Here is a 14145-nt window from a genome sequence, read left to right as displayed (position 1 = left end):
GATGAATATATACATCTGAACGCTGACTAACAAAATGACGTATAACAAAATGATGGCTAGTGTGACATTTCAAACTAGAACTCGATAACAAATCAGCATTCCATCATGTCCATTGTGCGTCTGAACGTATGGTGACCATAGTATGGTATAACTGGGCGAGGTTTAATGTGAGCTCATGCAAAAGGTGACCCTATTCCTGTCGCTAGCAGCCATGTCATGACCATAACAACATGCGCAGTGGAAAACTGCGCATCTGTGCGACGATTTCCAGAACGGTCAAGATTAGCGTCTGAACCATGTCTGAACGGTCTGTCAGCTATACAATGATTCTTTATACGTTGTTTCTTTATCAAATTTTGGTATAAACTGGCTTGCGTCTGAACAGGGGGATCTTCACATACCAGCAATTTTTTTTCTCTCTTTTTTTTTTTTTTTTTGAGTGCGGCAAGTGTTTGCTAGTAAAGGACTTCTACCTTGAACGTGGTGTGACATTGTCTGCATGTTCTTTTTCCCTTCAGCGATTCCTCCTCCCCTTGCGTTAATTTATTGCTGTTATCAAGAAGAGGAAGTTGGAGGGGATATGGAATCTTGCCAGAGCGAAAAAACATATTATATTTTGGCTGAGCAGTCTCCTCTTTGGTTGCACTATGTCTAGTATTCAGAATGAGACAAACTGTGGTACATGTTCAGTATGTTGCTGTCTGCAATTTACTACATTCTGGCATTATATGAAAGCATAATGGTTTGAATACTTTAGTACTTAGTAAAAAGATATGTTTCTTTCCATCGTTGATTTGTACAATATAAGTCATTCCATGTGGCTGTTAATAAAGCAATTATTCTTTTAAATGAGGCAACCTCAAGACAAATGGCTATATTAAAAGTTCCTTATCTTATTTCAATATGAGCCTTAAAGGACAAGTTCACCTTCATAAACATAAGGATTGAGAGAATGTATAGCAATATTAGTAGAACACATCATTGAAAGTTTGAGGAAAATCAGACAATCCGTTCAAAAGTTATGAATTTTTGAAGTTTTTGTGCAGTACCCGCTGGATGAGAAGACTACTGCAGTGTATGAATAACTTAGATGTCACATGCGTACAACAATATAAGGAAAATATAAAGAGAATTTCACAAAATTCCATCTTTTGAGAAAAGTACACATTCCCCTGACTCGTTACCGACAAATGTTATGGGTAATATTATTCCCCCTGCCTTTAGAAAGAGGCAAGTCAAGTGCACTTTTATTATGCCAAAAAAGTGAAAATATGTTGAATTTTCTGTTACATTTTCTTTATACTGTTGTACGCATATGACTCACAAGCTGTAGTAGTCTCCTCATCCAGCGGTTCCAACACAAAAATTTAAAAAATTCATAACTTTTCCATCGATTGTGCAATTTTCCTCAAACTTTCACTGATGTGTTCTACTAATATTGTTGCATTTTCTCAATCCTTATGTTTATGAAGGTGAACTTGTCCTTTAAGAAGATATACCCTATACCAGATGAAATGTCATTTCATATTCTTGAATACATGGGTGTGTGGGGATGACATAACTGTCAATTCCAGATCTGTATCTTGAATATCAATCAACCAAATATCAACATTGGTTTCAAAGACTTGGTACCGGTACACCTGTGGCTTGGGGAATTTATGGGTGGTCCAATCAAATAGATGTTCTTTTGCTGCCTGACGGGTACTGTAAAACACGATATATTCGCGGCATGAAAATTTTGCGAATTAATTGGAGCCAACAGCCTTTCTTGCAGCATGAAATTTCGTGACTTGCCACTGGCATCCAATGCATATTTTGTAGGCAAGAACTTTTGTGTGCATTTTAATTTCGTGAATGTTGCCGCTCACAAAATTCGCGAAATTAAAATGCACGAGAACATTCCTCGTTTTACAGTACTTTTGAAAACCAGGAATAGCAACAGTCAGCAAATATGTGCATTGAAGTGTGCCTCTCATCAGTAATGATCGACTCCAATCAAGATAAAGGGAATTAAAGGGATGTTTAACAGTATTGGTGCAGATGAGAATTGGGCTTTTAAATTTTTGCGAGATACCAAGAAAACACTTATGATGTAGTACAGAACATACCATTTTAAGAGGAATTCAAAGTTTATTTGATGAAAATCGGGTTTAGAATTACTGAAACATCCAAAAAACAAAGTAAAACAAAGCGATCGTAATAAAGTGTGGGTCCGTCCCACACTTTATTAGAATCGCTCTTTTTTTGATATCTCAGCCATTTCAAAATCAATTTTCATCAAATTAACGTTGAATTCCTCATAGAATTACATGCTCTTTCATATTTCATAGGAGGTTTCTCATTATCTCACCAAAAAGTGTTAGAAACCTGAAATTAGGTCTCAACCAAAACTATACGATCCCTTTAAGCTGTTTCATTACCAGTCTGTAGCAAACCTATTTGCACATAATGTCAACAGCATATCATAATAGATGACCTGAAACAAGAAAGTGAGCAAAGAGTTAAAGGGGCATTCCAGATGATTTTCATAATTTCACATCATGTACATGTAGTACATAAATCGACAACTCCATGTATAGATTAATTTGTGGAATTTATTTTGGTCCTTGAGCAGAGAAACCAATACTGTGAAAAATTGTAAACAAATCACACTGAACAATGTTGATGACATTGTATTAGCCTCACATATTTGAATCAGAAATGTAGCAGTGTAATTCCATTACAATACTGCTTGCTTAACAAGTTCCCCTATGTACGTACAATCTGTGCGTGCCCTCTTTTTTTTTTTTGTTCTGCTTCCTTGAGCCCCAACTCATGCATTCTTATGGCAAGGCTGCCATATCAACATCCTTGTTCATTGCAATTTGATATAAACTTTGAAAACATTCTTATTCCTCATCCCAATCACTATAAATTCTGAAACTCTGTACTCATTACTATGACTAATTTATTGTTGTTTAAATGTAAAAGTCTGAAAATCATCCAGAGGTCTCCTTAAAGAGACTTTGACATTAGCTACTGTAATTAAAGGAAGAGAGGAATTTCAAACCCAACGCATTCTAATGTCAGTTATCATGAATGAACAAAATGAGGATGGTTTTGTTGGAGATGGATGTTCCTTTCTGATGAGGTAATAGTGCTTGGGAACATGGTTCAGATTAAATTCTGCCTAGTCCTTTTGCTACTAACCAGGATTTCATGTTGTATTGTCTTTTTCTAAAAGCATCCCAGATTGGATTACATCATGAGGAAGTTTTTAGAGAGGCTTTTGTTACTGACTCTAGTCTGAAAGGACATCATGGAACACAGGTTGAGGTTTTCCTCGTGCTCATGTGCCGTGAAATTTCCTTGTTCCTTAGAGTGCACTTTTTCGCCAGGTATCCCTCCAGTTGGTTGTCTGTGGGTACTAATGCTGTGAGCCATAGCTTCACGATGTGATGCTGTTCAGAAGAATTTTGATAATGAATTGATGAGTTGACGTGTCATGTTCTCGGGCAGCATTGGGTTCACTGCATGTGAAGTATTTAGAAGTGCCAGGAATATTTTATTTCATTTCCTTTTTGCAGGGATGCCAGAGAAAAATTTATTGAAATCATGGAGCTGCCCACACAGAGATGTGATAACTTTTTACAGTGATGTTCTTGGTTGAGAGGAGCTAACGGTAGCATCTCAACCTTACACTGCCATTCCTTGTGTTGCTTGGCTTCGAGGTTCATGGATTATTCACTGATGAATGTGAGGATTCATCTGAGCCGAGGAGTGCTATGTCAAATCATGGATTTCAGGTGTATTGTGCTAAGCCAGCAAGAAGGCAGCATGGAGGAGTGTTTCTTATAATCTCCTGATAGCGATGGTGTCTTCCGTCGGAGAGATCAGTATAATGAAACAGTGATTGTGATATGTTTAGCTGTTTCAGGAAGACTGATTAATCAAAGATTGGACTGAGAACCCATGTATGCATGACTGCTAACAAAAGACTTGTCAATATCAGCTTCTCATGCCCAATTTCCTCAAGCAGATACAATCAGGTAAGGATTGAAGTCTGCTATTTGCATTTGACGGGTATTTTAACTCATGAATGGAAAGATTGAGCTCTGAAGGTATTTGTACGTCTTGATGTGAGTGATCCACACTATAGCTCAAAACTATTCCTTTTAATATTTATTTATCTATCTGTTTGGATCGAAGGTAAAATGACCATGTTTTTGTCATGACTCCAGCAGAGGTTCAAATAAAATCATTATCATTAGAAAAGCATCATGACTTCAATTTTTTTTTAAATCTTTGTGAATTCTCTTTGTTACCCCCCTCCCATTGATTCACACTCAAACACTGCAACAGAATTATTTCATTTATTTCCTGAACTAAACGTCAGAATGTCATCAGCTAAAATGTTTGAAATGTTACTGTTTTCCCAAATCCCATCTTTCTCACTAATTTTGGTGGAAATTGGGAAAAATTTACCAAAGGAAAAGAAAAGCATTTTGGAAGTTTCTGTCGGTATGTTTGAAATTAATATTAAGAAAAAAAAAATAATTGGACATTGTTATTCTTGTCCACTAGCACGATTGAGAAGTAAAACCCTTCAGATTGCAATATTGTACTCAGAATCAACCTAAACTTTTTTTTTAAAAAACATCTCCATTCTTGGATCCACCAAGCAAAATTAGATATATGTCTGTTTTGAAAAATGCAATTCAAATTTGGAATCAAGATTCATAAAAATTGACTAGATCAGCTTGAAATGTGTCTCTCTACGCTTGAACAGACAGGTTCCTTTTACAAGGTAGGTACCTCTCTACATGATGTACTGTAAAGCAAGTCATGTAGGGTTATGAATGTATTAGTGTTTCTTTGGAGTGTTCACATTTTAGCAGATTCCCTTTATCTGTGCCCTTTATGCCCTTATTTGGGAATGTAGCATAAATGGAGTGCATACATACTGAACAGTGGTGCATATTGACCCTGATAATTACAAGGTTACGAATGAGTACGAGCGAGCAAGAAAGCCATACTCGACTTGGCCACCGGCCAGTTACGTTTCGAGAGTTGCGTTTGTGAGTATGTATGTCGTGATCACGTTTGTCGCAATCACGTTTGTCGCAATCCTGCACCGGGGCCCTCAATTGATGCACACATGTGTAGGAGAGCCTTCAAAATATCACATGTGTGTACCTCAAACCGATGGCCATTTATTGAGGAGGAGCCCTCAAACAATTGCTGCAAAGTGGCGATGAATCCCCAGTCTATCAGAGCTCAGGGGGGTGTTTGGATGAGTCAGTCTGTAGAAAGGAAACCAGCCAGGGTGTTAAGGTGACCCCTCGTTCACCTGTTACTGGTCTGACATTTGTGGTTTGGAGAAACCAAACAGTCACCTCATCATCTCTTGACACATTTATATGCTTGTACCTGTTGATTCTCTATTCTTCTCTATCCCTTCCCCCCCCCCCCCTTTTCCCATTTTCACACTATGCCCCATTTTCATCTCCTTATTTTCTCATGTTATCTCTTTTTTAAAGTATGAATAGCAACAAAATATATCTTTTGACTATACAAATGCTACCATAACTCTGTGTTCATTATTGTAGATCAAAAGTTTGTCTGTTTGAAGCATGTACAAGTAATAATCAATATGACCCACACAGGAATGTTGTAATTTGACATCCCCCCCCCCCCATCTACAACTGTATATCACGTTTAGCCTCATTTTCATATTTTTTCATTTTATTTATTCTACTTTTTTAAAATAAAGCAGAAACAATAACATCATACATTAAATTGTGCACATACTTCTGTTGACTTTGTCGTCTTTTCTAAAGCTCAAAGTTTTGCTAGTGTGAAACAGGGACTGGTAGTATGACCTTTATGTAGAAATTTGGTGGTTTGATATGAAGGCTGAAGTTTGGTATGTTCGATGTTGCATTAGGAAGTGATAATTCATTGTTACCAGACTTGCAGGTGTTGCTTCCTTCCTCTTATCAGGGCAAATGAATCAGAAAGAAAAGGAGTTTATCGATCTGGCTTTTTGTTTTTTCCAGACATAATTAAAATTGTGAGACTGCATAGAGGAAGGTAATTTTCCATGTAACAATGTCTGTCTGGGGATATATCAGCAAATTTGTTGAAAATCAATAAACGACGTAGCGGGCAAGGCCTCACAGAGAATCTAGATAAATGTAAAAGCTTTAGGCAAAATCCTGAAGTTATTGCAAAAGCAAATTTTTCCTCTTCCAATGAAATAAATGAAGATCCTTATCAATATCATGTGACAGCAGTGATTAGACATTAAGGAAAAAGAAAAACTTTCATGGAAAAAGCTTGGTTTTCAGAGGGAGTACATTATAGTTCTTATGAACAAACATGTATATATTCAATACTACTGAGACATTCATACAATTTTCTTCATATATTACCATATATGCCGGTCCATTTGTGCAACTTCTGAATAGTTTCTCTGCTTGATATTGTTCCAAAAGATTTTAGGGGTGGGCAGTTGTATCTTTCAAGATATATTTCATTCTCGAAACATGATGGGTCCTTTAATTGTTGTTTTTGGTTGATGACATGACGGGTGATGATTAAATTGCCTGCGTAGACTATTGCGGTGGCTCTCCTTACACAGTCAGGTCTTGTAGGAAATTGTCGTCATCAGTACAAATGGGGCGGCCTACAATTTCAGAGATTTTTCGAAGTGATGTAATTGATTCGGGCATTGTGTAATATCTATATCTGTCTCCTCTGTCATGACGAGTATGTAAAGCATGAGGATGCTCTGATTTTTGAGGATGTCATTAATTTGTTCATGTGGAACATGGGATGTGAGGTAGAAAATATTGGACAGTTTCGTTCTTGAAACTGAGAAGTTGTTGTTCATGTTAAACATGGGAAATGTTAATTTGTCTGATGCCAAGGTGTACTGTAATCCAGTGTAGTTTTGTACAAATGTACAAGTTAACCCATTGAGGACGGGCTGATTTTGATACAACACGCATTTTCCATAGACATTTGCCCGAGTATACTCGGGACTTGTCCTCAACGGGTTAAGGGTTGGTAGATGTCTGTCTTTACTCTCTGTGTATTCTCATAATGCTGTCCACAGAACGGAAACAAAGTGAGACATTTCTGTGCAAAGAAAATGAAAGTACAATTAGGGATCTTTTCTTGAGGTAGGTATGGATTTCTTACGTGTTGATAGAGTGTGAAGAAAGTAGGAGATGCCTGATAACAATTTATTTGTATCCAAGTACTTGTTTTCCTTCCAAATGAAAGTTAAAAAAAAGAAAAGAAAATGTTAGTCTTTCTGTTGAATTGGTATGATGATAGATTGTCACAGACTTGCTGACCAAACTTTGTATAATGATATTCAAACAGATGAAACAACACTCAGATTTAGAAAAGAATTTGAGATTATTCTGTCACTATCAAATTATATTTGAACAAATATCTTCTATGAACAAATATTACTATCCTTTCAAATGAATTTTGTAACAGATTTTCTAAGATAGCTGCTTGCTGGAAATCTTGAGTTAATTAATTGTGGCCATTTGTAGATTTTTATCATTTTTTTAAAGGCAGTGAACAGTTATATTTAACAGCAATTTTTCCTCTTTTTTTTGGTCATACCTTCATCTTTAATAACATGCCAGGCATATGTAGGACCAAGCAACTCAAATAAAAAGAAAAAAAAACACCATGGAAGCATTGTGATAATCAAATGTCTTGAAAGGGAAATCCCATCCAAATATTATGTTGTTTTAAATATGAAAACAGAAAAAAATTAGGGGAGTAGATCAATGAAAGTGTGGGAGAAAAAACGTCAGACATAAAGAAAGAGTTATGAACTATAAAAGTTTGGAGGGTATGAATAGTTGACATGTATAATGTACAAGTACTGGTAGGTATTGAGCAGTTCTGCATTCAGTTTGTACACAAAAATGTACCAATTTTCATTTTTCTCAAATATTTCGGCATAGACAGAACTTATATGCTGAGGAGGACATACAAAAACATATCATTCTCACTACAAATAGTACATACCAACCAAGAACAGGTTTCAAGACAATTTTTTTTTTTTTTTTGGGGGGGGGGGGAGGGGGCAGAAATGGAAATTGGCGAGTTTTTGTGTACATATTGAATGGAGAGCTTCTCAACATGTGTACATCACACAGAATTGCCAATTTGTCTTAAACTCTAAACTTTTTCACTTCATAGCTTGTTTTGTGTGTCTGATTACTTTTTTTCTCATATTTTCACTGATCTATGTCTCTGACTTTCCTATTTTTATACAAAGCAACATGATGGAATTTCCCCCTAAGAGGTGCAGTAGTTTGTTCGTAAGATATATTGTGAGTATAACAAGGCCTAGCTGTATAACTGATTATTTACATGCACAAAAAGCAGTATGTAAACAAAGACACGGCTCAGACTTAGCACTGCTTTATCTGATGGTTGGAAAAATTAGGCCATAATAGAATGACATTTGTTACTGTCAGTTCGTATCATGGTTGTGAGGAATGTAGGAAATCTGGAATACCTGCCTTTTCGTTCCATTTGACCTAAACGCTGGGATGAATGTTGCCTATGACAGACATCTACTGTCATGACATTAGTTTGGAAGAATATCGTGAAGAAAGCCACGATCTGACCTTGGAGGCTCTCTTCTTCATCTGTGCAATTTCCTCCTCACATTTACCCAACCTCGTTACCGTGGCAACGCTCGCAGTTCTTGCCTCCCGAGGGGGGCGTGCAAACCCCAGCGCTATACACCCACTGCGTGGTGTCAAAACGCTCGCGCAGGACAATGATGTTGTCAGATTCGTTTTATCGTGATCTTGACGACGTCCGGGCGGCCTCCTCAAGTATGCCCCCAGTGGTCGCACGGAGTAAATCTCTATTCATCTGGGTGCCAAGTTGGAGGAAAGGGGAGCAGAGGGAAGATTTGCAGAACTTCACTAAGCCCCACTGAAAAATCTCTTTTGAAAAAAACCACAAGTAACCTTCAGTGCTTGGATGGTGCAGTGAACTTCCTCTTTGGCATTCGTATATCAATTGAAAGACAAATTCTTTCTTCCTTTTCTTTGTTGCTGAAACCATCTGCTCGAAAGAAAAGTTACACAGGTACAAGATATGAGTATATATCAAACAATATTTATCTTTGCTATAATGAGTAAAAACATACATATAGATATATACACACATAGATATACCAAAAGATTTGATTGTGTATATGCGCACAGTGTTACGTTTTGCTTAACACAGGGTTAAAAACAAAATGATATCAGTCTTTCATCAAATCTTGTTATGTATGTTTTTTTTTTTCAAATTCACTCTAGGCAACTGAGGATATTTCAGCTGCAGCTTGATGCAATGCAGTGTCTGTTTGACGTACAGCTCCCATCAAACAAGAAATTCACCCTGCAAGAAGTGGTAAGAGCTCCCCATTAGATTTGCTCCATTTTTTTGTTTTGTTTATTGTGTAAGCTGAACATTTACTATAACCTGCAAATGATTCACATGCGGCCGTATCCTTGTCCAAGAAAGTTTACTCAAATCACTATAAGGTCCATATCGAAGCACTGCGATTCTTCTCAAAACACCACGAGAAATGAATATGAGGTGCCCTTTTTATTGGTGTAGGGGTGCATGCACAGTGTTGTTATGATTTCTGCCACACTGGCAATATATTCAGCAACGTAAGCTTAAGACTTGCTGCAAAATTGATGATAATCAAAAAATTATGAGTATAGGGGGCAAAAACTTTCACATGCATTTCACTTTCGTGAATCAGCCCCTTGCAAAAGTTTCATGCACGCAAAAATTTCTGATTTTACAGTATTAAGAAGAGATTTATTTTTTGTGAGAATCAATTCATTTCAAAACTTTTGATATAAAAGAACATAATGTATTTGGCTCATATCCTCCTCAAAGCTCACCATTATCCAAAATCTAATGACACTTACTTGAGTGGTTATTACCTTTAAGAAGGTGATACCTTTCAATAGTGTATTATGCTTTGTGAATAATATGATAATAGTTTCAGTGTTACTGACATGCATTCGCATTTTCTGTTGTAATAGATGCATGTGCACTTTCCACTAAGTATGAAGTAATGTTTTGTGGAAGATTAGAAAACAAACATTTGTGTTTGAAAATCTCGATAGCATATCCTGTGGCCATTTTGTTGATCCCATTTTATCACTAGCCGGAGTACGAGAGCAGCCCAGAAAATCTCTACAAGCGCTTTGCGGAATGTGAGAAACAGGTCAAGAGCTTGGAGTCAAAGGTTAGTCTTTTCGGTAAAGGTTAAAGGTCAACCATTTAATGAGACTAACATTGTGTTCAGCAGAGGAAAAGTTCTGTGAAGAAAAACATGTCTTTCGTGAAGCTAATAATGTCAAAATATAGTGAAAGAACACTGACAATTTTGTAGGGATACTTTTAGAGAGAAACATGATATGTTTTACTCTGCTTTTGAGTTTGTAAAATTTTTCATAAAGCTAAGAGCCAAGGAACTCAAATGGTGCTTCAGATGTGGAAGTATATGTGTTGTATACATGTCTTACAGATTGGTTTACTGTCATACAATTTACTACTATTAAAATGATAATATCATACCATGTGTTTTCTGATGATCAAAAGTGAGGCTTTCTTTGGGGAAGCCACTGATAAAACAAAGATTTTTTTTGTTTCGTTTTCCGATGCACAATGTAAGATGTGACGCATTTGTCGAGTCATTGGTGTCATAGATTTTTTAATGAATGATTATATTTCCAAGTCAATTCCAGATTTAAAAAAAAAGAAAATCAGTGACAAAACTTTAAAGGTGTACAGGTAATTCAGGTAAATCTTAGGACAGGATAAAAGATACGGTCATAAAACACTAACTGTGAAAAGTAAATAACCGTGCTCTATAACACAGTAATTTAGTTGATGTCTTGTATACCAGGCATTTATAAATGTTAGTTTATGCAGAAGGTAATTACTACAAAATATTAAAAATATGTTTCAGTATTGCTCAGAAATTCCTCCTGAACTAGATTCCATCTCAGCTCCTTCGTTCCTCCCCGTGCCTTCCCTCCCCATCTGTTTGCAATCTGAAGAGCATTACATGGACATCTACATTGATATTACAGATTGCGTCATTTTATAAGATACAAGTCCAGGGCCCTGTTTTATGAAGAGTTAAAATTGATTATAAAGTTGATTTCAACTCTAAGTCTATGGCAACCTGTGTGGTAAGGACATTTAAAATCGATTTTATCTTTTGATAAAACGGGGCCCTGATAAAGGGAGACAAATTTGACATCTGCTGTTCGTCTTTTGTCTTATATCACTGTGCAGATATCGCCTGTGCTGATGCCTTATATGGCAGAATTGCAGGCCAGGTTCAAATTAGTCTGAGAAGAAAGAGTAAAATGTTCCAAGCACAACGGTGAAAATTTGATCAAAATCAGATTAATTGTAACAAAGTTTTGCAATTTTAAAGATTCTCTCACTTTTGCAAATTAGTTCTCAAACAGTTGATATGAATATGCAAATGAGTGAGCTGATGATTTCATTACCTCACAATTTCCCATTGATTGTGCACAAAAAAAATGATGAAAATCAATTTTTTCTGCCATAAAAGTGTAAACCATTATGTAACTCCGTGCCGAATAACTTCAAAGTAATGGTCAGTCACTGAAAGATATGTTAGGATTTGAACTTAAAATTTCTAGATTTGATGTACACACTTTAGACAAGTTGTGAGGCAATGACATCATCATATCATTTGCCTATTCATATTGACAGTTCAAGAACTATTTTTCTGAAAACAAGGGAAGCTTCACATTTTCATAAAATTCCCTCATTTCTATCCAATTTTCATCAAATTTTCACTGTTGTGCTAGAAAAGATTTTACTCCTTCTTTTTAGACTAAATTTTGACTGGTCTGGGGAGTACCCCTTTGACCCGTTTAGGACAAGTCCCGAGTATACTCGGGCAGATGTCTATGGGAAATGCATGTTGTAGCAAAATCAGCCCGTTCTCAAAGGGTTAAGTTACGGATAGATGTCATGACATTTCCTTTCCTGCCCCAGGTCAAAGCCACGCTGAGTGACCTCCACAAACCAGCAGTGGACAACCGGTCGTCACACGCCCCCAGCTTGCCCCTGTCCGAGGGCCACTCCCGTGGTACGGAGGAGATCAATGGTGATGATGATGACGACTTCGATGAGGATGAACCCGCGACATACATGGCCACACCAGACAGTATGACCTCAGCCATTCGGAGTCACCGGGAGATTCCGACAAGGAATATTCTTCCTACACCATTTGAGGTGAGGGAAAAGGAAAGAGGAGGAAAGATGCATTATGATTGAACTAATCGGTGGAATGATTTTGTCTCAATACTTATATTAGTTTGAGGTGAATCTGAATTGAAACTTCGTATATTATGTTCAGCCATTTCGGACAAACAAAGTCAAGAAAAAATATATATAATTATGCTTGTAAAAATGTACTATGAATTAATAGAAATGGTTTGGGATGCTCACAAAAGCACAATGGAATGCCACTGAAAAAAAATGAAAAACATAGAAAAAAGATTATAAAGTACTCCTTCAAAAGAGCACATAATAGTTGTCAACTGTTTTATCTTGACCAGGGTGATGATTTTTCTATCGTTCATTCATAGCTTCATCATCATGCCTATTAAAGAAAGAGATTATTTTAATACCTACCGGTATACAGCAATTCCAAGCATCTCCACCTTGTTAGTTAGCAGTGATATCCCACATTTGAGATGAAATACATCATATTTTTCCTATTATAGGCAATGTTTTTTGCACAGTCTTCATTTTGCAAATACCAGTCGTCTTGTGAAATTCAGGAAATTAAAAACATTGTGAAGTAATGACATATTGTGTGATGCATTCTTGCCTTAATCATGAAGCAATGTGATGTTAGAATGAATCAGATTATCGTAGTGTTTATTAAAGATGACATAAAACAGATAATGCCAGAACTCATGAAATATAGCCAGAAAGTTTCACAGTAATAGTAATAAGGTAGTGAGGCAAAATTTAGTAAAACTGATGTCCCTCCTCTGTTTGTGAAAGAGCCATGGTGTTGAAAAAATTATAAAAGAGGTATTTTCAGTCTTGCGCCCTGAGCTATATCTTATGACTATTGCAAGAATACCAAGCTAGTCAAGGTCAACATGACAATTCCCCCCCCCCACCTTTCTTCTGTTACAGGTCAAAGTACTGAATGTCCCCGCGCTGACCCACCCAAAGGTCAAGCTGACCGTCGACATGGCGACAGGCCAGCTAGTCGTGGCGAAAATCACTGGGAAGGAGATGAACGAAGAGGTCCAGATGTTGACACATGACAAACGTGAGTATTCATTTCATCCGAATTTCATTTTGAATAGTTCATTTCATTTCACTTAATTACTGTATTGAAATAATACGAAATTATTACAAAGTAACACTTGTTTCAAATGTTTTGACCAAACAGAAATTATGATTACAACCATGTGTACACATATCGGTTGGAGTGGTGATTTCATCACCCTCATAATTCTCCAGCCCTTTTGCACACAAAAAATTTGATTGAAATCATGCTTTTGGTTGATCTCTTTCCCTGTAAAATTGTCATTGCTAGGTCTTTACATGACTACAGTAGTTTGACATGAAGGATATCTACATTTTATTTCAATGGATTTCATGTAAGAATCATGTCAGAATATGGAAATATAAGTTTTTGGTTAGCTCAGTGGGAGACTTGTGAGTTGATGATGTCATCACCATTGCCAATTTGAATATGTGGCTGTGACTGATATCACTGATTCATTAAAACATTAAAAATGTTAAAATCAAGTAATTTCATAAACTGTAGGCCTGATTTTGATGAAACTTCAACCTTTCTGTACAACCATATGGAGAAAACATTTTGACTGAGTTAATTGTATGTTTGCATTTGATAGCATTTACATTTGTAGCTGGTTTTTTGTTGTTTGTCCTTAAAGCGCATAGCAATGCAATTAATGGCAGTGATTGTGTAGGTGCTATACGAGCACTATATTATCAGTATTATGATTGTTTTGTTCATATGATTTTCCTCTCCATTCGTTACAGCCGACTTAAACATGGTATTGAATTGCA

General features: G+C 36.6%; 1 protein-coding gene across 1 annotated transcript in view; it reads left to right on the top strand.

The window, feature by feature from the left end:
* LOC139727537 (phosphatidylinositol 3,4,5-trisphosphate 5-phosphatase 1-like) overlaps positions 1-14145 on the top strand; it is an 87310-nt gene that overhangs the window by 51391 nt on the left and 21774 nt on the right. The window contains exons 5-8 of the mRNA XM_071638514.1: positions 9333-9426; positions 10202-10282; positions 12079-12318; positions 13237-13375. Of these exons, the coding sequence (XP_071494615.1) occupies positions 9333-9426; positions 10202-10282; positions 12079-12318; positions 13237-13375 (554 nt within the window). The remainder of the gene's footprint in view (positions 1-9332; positions 9427-10201; positions 10283-12078; positions 12319-13236; positions 13376-14145) is intronic.

This window comes from Diadema antillarum, unplaced genomic scaffold (assembly GCF_040938485.1).
Source record: "Diadema antillarum isolate AM-2024a unplaced genomic scaffold, OU_Dant_1.0 seq00000135_RagTag, whole genome shotgun sequence".
NCBI lineage: Eukaryota > Metazoa > Echinodermata > Echinoidea > Diadematoida > Diadematidae > Diadema > Diadema antillarum.
This window is presented reverse-complemented; position numbering and strand designations above follow the sequence as displayed.